Source organism: Chenopodium quinoa, unplaced genomic scaffold, assembly GCF_001683475.1.
Source record: "Chenopodium quinoa cultivar QQ74 unplaced genomic scaffold, ASM168347v1, whole genome shotgun sequence".
Classification (NCBI taxonomy): domain Eukaryota; kingdom Viridiplantae; phylum Streptophyta; class Magnoliopsida; order Caryophyllales; family Amaranthaceae; genus Chenopodium; species Chenopodium quinoa.
The window spans coordinates 191,963-204,260 of record NW_018744518.1 but is presented as its reverse complement, the minus strand read 5'-3'; the positions used below and the strand labels follow the sequence as shown (position 1 = coordinate 204,260).

General features: G+C 39.9%; 1 protein-coding gene across 1 annotated transcript; it reads left to right on the top strand.

The window, feature by feature from the left end:
* The first annotated feature begins 2,335 nt into the window (after positions 1–2,335).
* Positions 2,336–3,055, top strand: LOC110698409 (glutathione S-transferase T3-like). The gene has a single exon (XM_021875829.1). It carries the CDS (start codon positions 2,336–2,338, stop codon positions 3,053–3,055), a length of 720 nt encoding a protein of 239 aa, XP_021731521.1.
* The last annotated feature ends 9,243 nt before the right edge of the window (positions 3,056–12,298 follow it).

The window sequence follows — 12,298 nt, the reverse complement described above, 5'->3', positions numbered from 1 at the left end:
GGAAATTATGCCCCTTAGGGTTAGTACCCTAGATTTCCGTGCTTTGATTGACTGAGCAAAAGATGACGACACATTTCAGATGAGGGCGTCGTTTTGCGGCTGTTTAGGGAATTGGGTCTCCTGATGTAAGGAGGCCTTCTTGTGTATATTCAGGTGCTTCATTTAGGGTTTACACGTGTCATATTCAATTAGGATACGTGTCGCCTTTAAAGTTAGGCCACGTGTCTCTATGGGATTGGTCCATGTTTTTAGGGGTATTTTTACCCTAAACAATTCCCCCTATGAGGAGGTGGCTCGTACTCTGCGGGCCGTCTCCTCTGATCTTCCACTCGTCTGTGTACTTAAATTTTTTTTTTGAGCATTTAGGAGCTTTATCAGAGGTCGGAGAGATTCGTCCATTTATCTGAGAGTTTTTGGGCTGAATGCCTCGTTCGGGTCTCCAGATCTCATAGGTGGACTTTATCTGATAGTCAGGCGGACGGTGTGGTTGAATGGCCTTTGGGAAATGATCAATATCCTTCCGGATTTTTCGAAAAGATGGTTCAAGTTCCAGAGGGACGTTAACTTTGACGGGTGTTTATGACGCACATCTGAATTCGCATCTTTAACTTTCAACCGTTTGTCTTCTAGGTTAAGCTTTTGAAAAGTTAAATTGTTGGACTTCTTTAGGCAGGAAAAGGTGATTTTACCATCCAGCCCTTGTAAATTTTTGCCTATATACAACAAAGTTTTGACTTTATTTTGTTATTTTGGTTTAATTCACTTTCTAGAGAGAAGTCAGAGCTTCTAGAGAGTGAAAGTTGAGTTTTCTTTGAATCTTCAAGAATTTTACTGTGCATTAGGAGTTTTCCCGTCAAGGAGTTGAGTTTCAAGTCAATCTTCATCAAGATTTTCAAAGTCTTCAAGTTTTCTACTCGAACAGAGGTAACCGAATACTTTCCTTTTTTTTCTTTCCCTTTTTCCGTTCCTTTTATTTTTTTTTTATAGTTGTTGTATTTCCAAACACACACTGGCTCAACACTCGGCCTCATCTGTTTCTCATCATGAGGCCCGGGAGGGAGGAATCTTGGGTGGACGGGGACCAGTCCTCGTCTTTATGGAAAAGGTCCATTTCTAGTGCGTACCTACTCACCCACACCTATTCTTCTATGTCCATGCAGTCGAACATGGCGCGTAGAGGCAAATGTACGACCGTTAGAGCATTGCCACCAATGGGGAGAAAAATGCCCATGGGTACTTTTTGGGGTTTAATAAAAAAAAATAACTCCCCATCAATGGTCTAATTAAAAATGCTCATGGGCAAATCAATTTTTGATCAAAGTTTGGGCAAAATTAAAAAACTGACCAAGAAAAATTGGGCCCCACGTGCATAGCTGCATTTTAATTTATTTTTTTTTGCTAAGCTTACCTCAAAACGCAGCGTTTTGAGGAAGCGTGTGCTTTGCTTCACCTCAAAACGCTGCATTTTGAGGGTAGGAAAAGCAAAAAAAAAAAAAAAAATTATATTTGCAGCCTTGACAGGCGCGTCAGCACGCCCAATCAGGCCCTGACACGCGTCCTGTCAGGTGAGTTGGACCAATCAGGAAATTCCTGATTATTGCAACGGTAACAATTTTGTAACGGGTATTTTGTGCTTATAAAATTAAAAAAAAAAAAATTTACCAACGGCTAGAAAAAAAAAATCTCTACAAATAGAGACCCATTTTGCCTATATTTTCATATTTCCAAAATTCACATAAATTTGCTGTATTTACATTTTCTCTTAATTTCTCCCTCATAATTAGTCATCCTTTTAATATTCTTATTATTATTATTATTATTATTATTATTATTATTATTAAAATAATAATAATTATTACTATTATTATTGGAAGTATAATTATTATTGTTATTATTTTAGCTTATTAATATTATTATTGTTGTTCGTTATTATTTTTGTTATTAATATTATTATTATTATTATTATTTTTATATTATTTATTATTATTATTATTGTTATTATTGTGTTAGTTTTTGAAATTAATAAAAAAAAATAGATATGGATCCGAATAACCCCTTTTACTCAATACTTTCTCAAAATTGTAATGATTTAGATGAGAATTTCAAGAATCACCCTCAATTTCAACTTTCCCTACAAAGATTGAGCAACACCTCTCTGCAAAATCCTCCACAACAACAAATACCTCCACAACTTGAAATACCTCCACAAATTCCAACTGAAAACACTGATTACGAGCAATCACCTCCTGTCTACCAAGGAAGTAACTCTTAGTACGATGATAGCCAAGAAGAAAATGTGCCTGAGACACCTCAATACCCTCCGTCGACTCAAAGAATGCGGGGGGGTTCCAACCAACAACTCGCTAAAGCTAGTCGTATTTGGTTAGTCGCAGAAGATGAAGCTCTTATTGGGCTATATTTAAAATACAGTGGAAATGCGATAGTGGGTACGGGCATGAAAGCAGCTGAACTTTGGCGACAAATATCTGCGGCGTACGACATGGTTCAAGCTAAGAAGCCAGAAATACTACCACCCAGAAATGCGAAGAGTTTGGAGAACCGTTGGAGAAGGATGGCGGCAGATGTACTGTTATGGACAAGTTGTTATGATGAAGCGGATCCGTTAACTGGAAGTGGATTCAACGAAGTTGATCGAATTCAAAAGGCCTCGAAGTTGTTCCATATATTAGCCAAACCACCACACAATTTTGTTTTTCCCCACGCTTGGGAAATGATAAAGAATGACCCAAAGTGGAGGCCGAAACTCAGATGGGCATTGTCACTAAAGGAACGACAGGATTGTCAACTGCGTCCGGAAGGGGACACCGAGGATAGCAGTGGAAGTGGAAAGAGATCGAGAACTGAAAGTGAAGCTGAAGGAGATGTTCCCGTTGGTGGGTTTTCATCAGGAGGTATACCCAGACCCGACGGGGTAAAAAAAGCAAAGGCTAAGCGTAAGGGAAAAGCTATTGCTCATGATAGTGAAATTTTAAGTATTGGTGAACAGATACAGGCTTATACTGAAGTTAGAAGCTTTGAGGCAAATTTACGGTAGCAAAGGTTGGAGCTTGAAAGGGAAAAGGAAAAGAGGAAAAACAAACAGGTCGAATTACAAGAGAAGAAGATGAAATTTGATATGTTGCAAGCAATTATGTCAAAAACGACGCCACTTACAACTGAAGAAGCGTGGAAGGAGGAACTAATTCAAGAAGTATATGGTGGAAAGTAGAGTAGTTTATTATGCATTATGATTTCAAGTATTTTGTTTATTTTATGTTGCAATGAATTAATTTTTATTATTAATTGTGTTCCAAAAATTAATCAAATTATATTACATTTTCATATATTTTGTTCAATTATGAGTGAAGTACTAGCTAGTGTGTGTAGATTTTGTCTTATACAATTATGAGTCAAGTGGTTGGTTTTATCAACCATTGAACTGTCAAATCCCAAAAAGTAGTCAAGTCCAATTGTAGTTTTTGTTTTATACAAGCATTGAGTAGTCATTTCATACATAACTTCAACCGTATGACAAGCATTGGTATTGATTATTAAGAATTGAGTAGTCATGTATTTTGTTTTTACTATACATTGAGTAGTCAGTTCACACTCAGTTGAAGGACATGCACTGATAACATTTCCTATTTAAAGGTGTGAAATCCATAAATTGATCCACAACACCAAAACATTCAAAAACCAAACACAGAAAATGTTTTCCATAAGCTCAACCTCAAGCTCAAATTCTTCTGATTCAAATCAATATGCGGAATTTGATAATCTAGTTGACGAATTTGTCACAAATCACTTACCTAACATAATGCTTCCTCAACCACCTCCATCCGAGATCGAAATTGTAAATGAAGATGAAACAGTCCCGCAACATAGGGGAGATAGAGAAAGGGAGAAAGGGCATTTGCAATTGTACAATGATTACTTCGCAATAAATCATGTGTATTCCGAAAATCAGTTTCGTCGTCGATTTCGAATGCACAAACCTTTATTCTGTCGGATTATGAATAAAGTGGTTGAGGGCGATCCGTTCTTCCAGCAGCGTAGGAATGCAGCTGGTAGGCTTGGCTTATCACCTCTGCAGAAATGCACCGCTGAAATAAGAATGTTAGCGTACGGTGTTGCTCCGGATGCCGTAGATGAATACATACGCATGGGTCAAACAACATCTAGAAAATCAATGCAACATTTTACTCAAGGGGTGATCAAGAATTTTGAGGCCGAGTACTTAAGAAGTCCAACAGATGAAGATTTAAGGAGAATCCTTCACCAAAATGAAATGTGTGGATTCCCGGGCATGATCGGTAGCATCGACTGCATGCACTGGGAGTGGAAGAACTGTCCTATGGCTTGGAAAGCACAATACGCAGGTCGTAGCAAGAATGCAACCCTTATCCTCGAAGCTGTTGCGGATCAAGATTTATGGATTTGGCATGCATTTTTTGGAATACCCGGCTCTTGCAATGATCTTAACGTCCTATACCGCTCTCCGGTGTTTGACGATGTTTTGAAAGGTCGGGCACCACCAATTAGTTTTATGGTAAACGACCATGAGTACAACATGGGATACTACTTAACAGATGGTATATATTCGAACTGGGCAACATTTATACAAGGTATCACATATCCTCAACTCCAGAAGGACAAGTTATTTGCAGATAAACAAGCTGCAGCTCGGAAAGACGTTGAACGTGTGTTTGGAGTTCTACAGGCTAGGTTTGCCATATTACGACAACCCTCACTTGCTTTCGACGAAGACATTTTGAGCGACATAATGAAAGCTTGTATCATTATGCACAACATGATTGTCGAGGATGAACGACACAATTACACTCGTGCCGAAGTTTTGAGAAGGTATTATGAAGAAGATCGCCCTCAGCTTCATAGAGCAAGGTCTGGTCCGAGTACAAGTGCCACAGTGAATAACAACGAGCCTTTCGAATTTGACGTTAGCCGACCACCAAACGTTGGTTTTGACGCGTATATTCAAAGAAGAATTACCCTGCGTGATAGCCAAACCCATTTTTCTTTGAAAGATGATTTAGTTGAGCATATTTGGCAAAAATACGGTCGTAATGAATAAATAGTTTTGTAATCGTTAATTTATTTGGTTTGTATGATTGGTGTACGATCATTATGTTCCATTGTTGTAATCGTTAATGTTGTACTAATGAAAAATGAAATTTCGCATAAAATAATGACACAAATAATTAATATTGTACTCATAAATAATTTAATCAATAAAAAAATTTAGTTAAGAATAAATATTATTATTTTATTAAAAAATACATTTTGCAAAAATTAATATTAAAAATAATTAATATTGTACTACTCATAAATAATTTAATCAATACAAAATTTTGTTAACAATAAAATTAAGAAATACTAAATTACAAATTTAATGATGTGTAGGAGAGATAAATATTGGTGGGGTATAGGGTTAAAAATAGGAGAGAGAATGGTGGGGATTATAATTTTTGACCATTGGAGTAGAATAAAAATGACCAAGAAAATGCCCATGGGGAGGAGGAGAGAGAAAGTGGTTAGAGAGAGATTGGGCAACCAAAAAAATGTCCATTAGTGGCAATGCTCTTATGCTTGCTATTAGAAATCTAGACGGCGTCATAATTCAACCTTTAGCCTCCTATGATCCAAATAATACAGACATTGTTTAGGGTAAAAATATCCTAGACATGTGGACCAATGAGAGAAGACCACATGTCAAGCTCAGGCTGGTCTAAGTGGGCTAATAGCCATCTGACACGTGTCACCTTAAGATATCTCCTGATATTATGGCCTTCAAGGGCCCAATTTCCAAGAGTGTCTCAACACGGCGCAACCCACTAAAATCTAGGTCAAGTGACCTAGATAGGGGCACACCCTCCAATGATCCTATAAATAGGGAGATTTTCCCCCTTTTTAGGGACAAAATCAATCATTTATTACACCTACATTCTCTCACATCAGAGAAACACCTGAGCTTGGAATCTAAGCAAATACCCACCTAAATTTCCGCACTCTTTATTCCTTTTCAAGTTACTAACTTGATCGTCGGAGGCGGAGCTCCTACAACCGGAGTCTCCGTGTTTTTGCAGGTGCAACTCAAGCCAGACCAGTCTTTGTGACGTAACTCTCCCAAGGGAAAAAACACCCAAAATAGACGTAGAGACCACCAATATAGACACAAACACAAACACCTCTACCACTACTGGTGAAAGCGCATGCTCGTGATTGAGGTGACTACTTCTTTTGAGAAGCGCAAAAATTAGCAATGCACTTCTACATCCGAACAAACCCCGGCTGCAAATCAGCCAAACACTTTTTCTTCTTGGTTAGCGTCAGGGCGAAACCCAAATCATCTCCCAGCACAACGTATCAGGTCGGATGTAAGGTCGTCCGAGAGATATTCTTCTTGGAGGCCTCGTTCTTTATCTCAATCGGACACTGTTCTATCTGCCCAAAATCAGCCACAGTCTCGTGTGGCTTCCGAACAAACTTTACCACCACCCGCATCACATCATTTAGGATCGGCCAGGCCTCGAGCTGGAATTCACATTGTTGAGCCGACCGACCGCCCCCGTAATGTTCCATTTGGATGTAAGAGTTCTGAGGTGGAACTAAAGATAAGGGTAAGGCCCCCTTAGTGCCTGAAATTGTGGTGGTGGTCGAGTTAGGGCATGACTCGGTTGGAAGAAGCTCAGCCAAGGTGGCTGAGCTGGATAGAGTTATGTCCGCTGACTTTGGTTCAGTGAGAGCACCCGAACCATAACCGGCATAATAGGGATATGAAAACCCTGACACCCCGGTTGAGGAGGAAGAGAATGATTTTGACCGCCCGTACGATTGTAAAATAGGGGAGACGTCCTTGAGTTTCCTCAATGAAAAATTTGAGAAGTTTGAAAGGTTCCTCATGCCGGGGGAGGAATTTAGAATCCAGCCGCTGAGAACTTCTAATTCGGTGGATGCTTTGGATGACCTGACCGTTATTCGCCGGGCTTCAATGTGTATAGGGCCGCCTTGGAGGTTGGCCTTTGTTTCCCTTTTCATCCATTCGTCCAGGAGTTGCTGGACGAATACCAAATTGCTTTGTTCCAGCCGGGGACGAATAGCTGGGCAAATTTTTTTTGAGTACTTGGTGACATGCATTAAGATGGGCTTCACCCCTAACTTCCTGGTCTTCTAAGCCATGCACAACATGATGAAACTGAAAGCGGAGGCGGACGGGTGGTTCGTCTATAACACCCGGCCAGATACATGGTCGTTCAACCCAAGCCTTCCAAATGGCGTGACTGGAAGCAGAGGTTATACCTCGTTCGATGCAAGGATCGGAATTTTAACAGGAAGATGAACTATTTTATTTCTTCTCATGTTTAAATCGAATGAGGAGATCATCGACAGAACCGCCCCCAGTGCATCCAGACACAAAAGACAGAAAAAAACATGAACGCGTTCAACCCAGTGCTTTCGTCTCATGAGGCAGGAATACGAGGCGGCTAAAGGGGTAAAAATGTTTCTTTTTTTTTCGCATCCGACTTGTTATACTATGGATAGGGTTCTTTTCATTTTCATTCTGACAACCTTAGTGTTCTTCAGACTGGCCGAGTGGATATACTTTGGAGGGGCTTTCCCTTAACTGCTACTCGGACATGAAGGTCCAACTCTATAGCCTGCGAGGAAGCGGTCGATGCCGACTTCAAACGATGAGGGGTCGTCCAAATCTCGCAAGGTATCTGCGTCCAAAATCCCCTCAGGGGCGCAGGCGGCTAGGGGAAGGTCGCGGGCTTTCAAAGAGCAGCCTAAAGGAGAACAACTCCAACTGATACCTAGTGAGGGCTCCAAGCGCTCAGAGCCACAACCATCCAACGTGGCCCGAGACGAGAACATCCTAAACGACGAAGAGGGAAAGCCGTCCCTAGACCAAACGCCCGGTGACAACTCAACTCCGTATGTTAAGTTCTTGGGGACTCGGCTATTGGGTTCCCAAGCTGAGGAAGGGTAGCTGTCTCCGCCCAAGGCAGACGAGCAGCAGCTTACGCCTACTCCAACTTTGAAGAGGCATCTGCAAGCACCACCCTCTTTCTCGGAAGGTACTCATACAACCTTTATGTATAGAGTAGCTCCTACAGAGCTATCACCAGACTCCTTGACTGGCCCCCGGGGTGCGCACTCACCGCTGAAATGATAGCCGAAGTGGCTCCTTAGCCCGATAGAGTCAGCTCGTAGGCTGACCAAGTATGACTCTCCACAAAGGGGATCGTACGCCAATAAATAGAGGGCAAAGTACAACAGAAAGGAGGTTAGACACACTAGTTATTACACTCTATCTCTCTAAGTACACTTTCTCTCTCTAAACACATTATAACTGATGTGTTTATTTTATATATTATTTTACCCCCGTCCCTTGGTCATAATTAGTAGTGTTTTTGGCTCTTTAGAGCCACTTTTATTACTAATTGGTATTTTCTAGTGTTTTCGTAGATTTGGTTGACTTTTAAAGGGATTTACACTTTTGGAGTATTTTCCCGAGATATTTTGGAGCAATCACAAGCATTGGAGAAGCACGACCAGATTTTATAGCCCAAGGCCGGTTAGAGCCATCAAACTGGTGATTAAGGGCTCGGTATAGGTTACCGGGGCATTTGGACCGAGTATTCAAGACCCGACGAGGAAACCCAGATTGGCCCGAAGAATTTGGAGCCCAATCGTAGTCCAATAAGTGGCCCAAGAGAGTCGCCCGGCCAAAAAGGCTGGCGCCCATAGGTGCGCCCGGCCGGCGATAGAAGCGTATTGAAGAGAAAAAAGGCCCGCCCGATCGGGTGGTGCCTCGCCCGATCGGGCGCGTGTAATTATTAGGAGACGATTAGCGTCGTTTTAGTTTGTTTTAGTTTAGGATTTGTACGGAGTATAAATACTCTTCCGTAATACGATTTTAGGAGCTCTCTCTCTCTCTCTCTCTCTCTCTCTTTACTCTTTCTTTACTCTCTTAATTGTTTTCTTAGATTTTCTCTCTCTTAAACTTTTGTTCTTAATCCATTCTTAATTCCAGATTTGTTTGGTAATTATTTATCTTCTCTTAATCTTAGTTGTTTATTTTATTCCTTTAATCATGTCTTGCTTTATTGCCTTGATTAGTTTAGTTTCTATTATGTGTGAGTAGTTTTCTATTTCTAGGTTTTATGGGAATCCATAAATAATATGAAGGGGTAAGTTATTGTTGTTAATTATCAAAGCTAGATTAATTTCCTATTGATTGATTTAATGCTCTGTGACTAGATTAGGCCTGACCTTTTATGCATGAGTTTGACAATATTGATTCGAGATTCGACAGATGAGAATTGATGTTTAGGTCTAGTTTCAATAGGCAGGTTAATTTATAAATGGTTAGGTCGAGATTCGAAAGATGAGATTTAATACCGGTAAATTAATAGTGTGATTATAATACATAGCGAAAGCCCTTTATAATCTTATTAATGTATGCATTGATGAATGATTATTATATTCTACCCTGGAATATTATTTATTGGTGAACCTATGCCCTAGATCCTTTATTATATTATTTTCTCCTTATTCTTGATCTCCGTAGTTTAGTTTATTATTCAATTATAAATATTGGTTACCTCATAATCTAGATTATATTAGTTAATTAGGAATAGAAAGACTTGTTTCCCTGTGGAGTTCGACCCTAATTCCCTATCTACTTTAGTTAGAGGACTTAGGTAATTACTTTTGATTAGGGGATACGACTTTACCCTGTCAAAATTTGGCGTCGTTGCCGGGGAAACGGTTTTATTTTTATTTCTGATTATTTTTGTAGTCTAGGTTATTTCTTTTTGTCTCGGAGAACGTTAGTTCTTTGAGGAAAATCTCATATTTGCTTTTAGTTTTTTGTTTATGCCCAGGTGTTCTAGATCAGGATACATATCATTCGATCCTAAGATCGAACGTTCCTTCCATAGACAGAAAAATTTCTACAAGCAAATCCTGGCGGATTCTGGTGATTATAATAATCACCGCGATCCTCCAACTGGTTCTAGCGATTCAGAGATATCATCAGATCTAGAATCAGATATGACGGCTCCAAAGAAGCTTAGATTACTCACAACCAAAGCTTACAGATTTTCCACATCTCACCCCCACTCCGGCTCTTGATGGGGTACAATTTGAAATTAAACCTTAATTTCTAACGATGATAGAGAGGAAGCAATTCAGTGGAGCTAAGGGTGAAGACCCAAATCTTCACATTGCCGACTATTGTCAATATTGCAATACCATCAGGCAAGCCGGGGTCACTCAAGACCAAATCAGGGAGATTATCTTTCCCTTCTCTTTAACTGGAAAAGCTAAATTGTGGTTTAATGGTTTAAATAGAACTGCACTTGGTATAACTGACTAGGAAACTCTTGTTTTGAATTTTTATAACAAGTATTATCCTGCAGAGAGAACAACCGTACTACGGAGTGCAATTCAGAACTTTTCCCAAGAAGCCGATGAATCTTTATATGAGGATTGGGAGAGGTTCAAGGACCTACAAAGAGAATGCCCCCACCATAATTTAACACAATGGCAGTTAATCCAAGCCTTTTACAATGGCATTGGAAATTCTTCTAGAATAATTTTAGATTCTGCAGCTAGTGGGAGATTTATGAATCTTAATGTTGATGATGCAGGTCAGGTTATTGAAGATATGGCGATACACAATTCCCAATATGGGAATCTTAGAGGATTTGCTAACAAGGGGAAGCATAGTGTCGACTCTGTATCCTTTTTGCAAGCTCAATTGACCTCTATCTGCCAAAAATTAGATAATCTGAGCACTGATAATGTAGCTAATGTTTCCGCAATTAATAATAATTCTAATGAGGCTTTCTGTGAAAATTATGGTATTATAGGTCATTGGGAACAAGGTTGCAGGAGTTCCGTGGAGCAAGTTAATGCCTTTCAAGCTTATAGGTAGAATAACCCATACTCCAACATCTACAATCCTTGGTATCGGAATCATCCGTACCTTTCCTACCGGAGTACCAATGTTCAAAATCCACCACCACAAGAACCACAGGCGCCACAGCAACAGCAGCAGAAATATTACCATCCCAATGCTGGCCAGAAGAACCAGCCACAACAAACCTCCTCATCTTCCGATCCTTCTTTGGTGGAAATTAGAGCGATGTTGGTCAATATGCAGAAGCACATGAAGAGTAGAGATGCAACAATTGATTCAATTCTTGCGCATAACAAAATTGTAGGTAATCAGATTGCGCAACTTTTCGCTACTCTGCAAGCCCGCCAACAGGGAGCTTTGCCAGCACAGCCGACCAGGCCTACGGATCAAGCCTATGCAATTACTCTACGGAGTGGTTCAAACTATGAAGGCCCCCCTATGCCTAGAATTGATGAACCTGTTTCATTAAATAATGCTAATCTTGATTCCATTAAACATGACAATGTAGCTAATAGCCCTGCAGGGCTAAAGCATAGTACTAATACATCTAATTCTACATTGCAGGGTACGACTCCAGAGAAGGTGGCCACTCCAGATAAGAGCAATAACGCTCCAAATCCAATTATCAAACTTCCATTCCCCAATCAACACTTAAAGACAAACTTGGATAAGCAGTTTGGTAAGTTCCTGGAGATGGTGAAAGATTTGAAGGTAACAGTTCCCTTCACTGAATTAATCACACAAATTCCTTCGTATGCAAAATTTATGAAAGAAATATTGACAAAGAAAAGGTCTATTAGTGAGGTAGAGACAGTAGCTTTCACTGCAGAGTGTAGTGCCGTACTTCAAAACAAATCTCTACCTAAATTAAAAGATCCGGGTAGTTTTTCTATCCCTTGTCATATTGGCAATCTAATGATTGATAATGCATTGTGTGATTTGGATGCTAGCGTTAGTGTCATGCCATTATCTGTGTGTTCCAAACTGAATATGGGTAAATTAAAATCTACTAATATTACTCTACAAATGGCCGACTGTTCTTTCAAATACCCCTTAGGTGTTCTAGAGGATGTCCCCGTTAGAGTAGGTAAATTTTATATGCCTGTTGATTTTGTTGTTCTTGATATGGCTGAGGATATACAAACCCCAATTATTTTGGGTAGACCATTCCTCAACACTACAGGAGCAATCATAGATGTGAGAAGTGGTAAATTAACACTATCAGTAGGGGATGATATAATTGTTCTTAATCTTAATAATACCCCCAAAAGCCCCATGACTGAGGAGAAATGTTTTAGTGTCAATGTGGTTGAGAATTATTCTAACAAGCCCCAAGCTCTTGAAAAAGAT

What these genes read in the sequence shown, in the direction of transcription:
- LOC110698409 (XM_021875829.1), top strand. Translation starts at nt 2,336, where the DNA reads ATGCGGGGGGGTTCCAACCAACAACTCGCTAAAGCTAGTCGTATTTGG.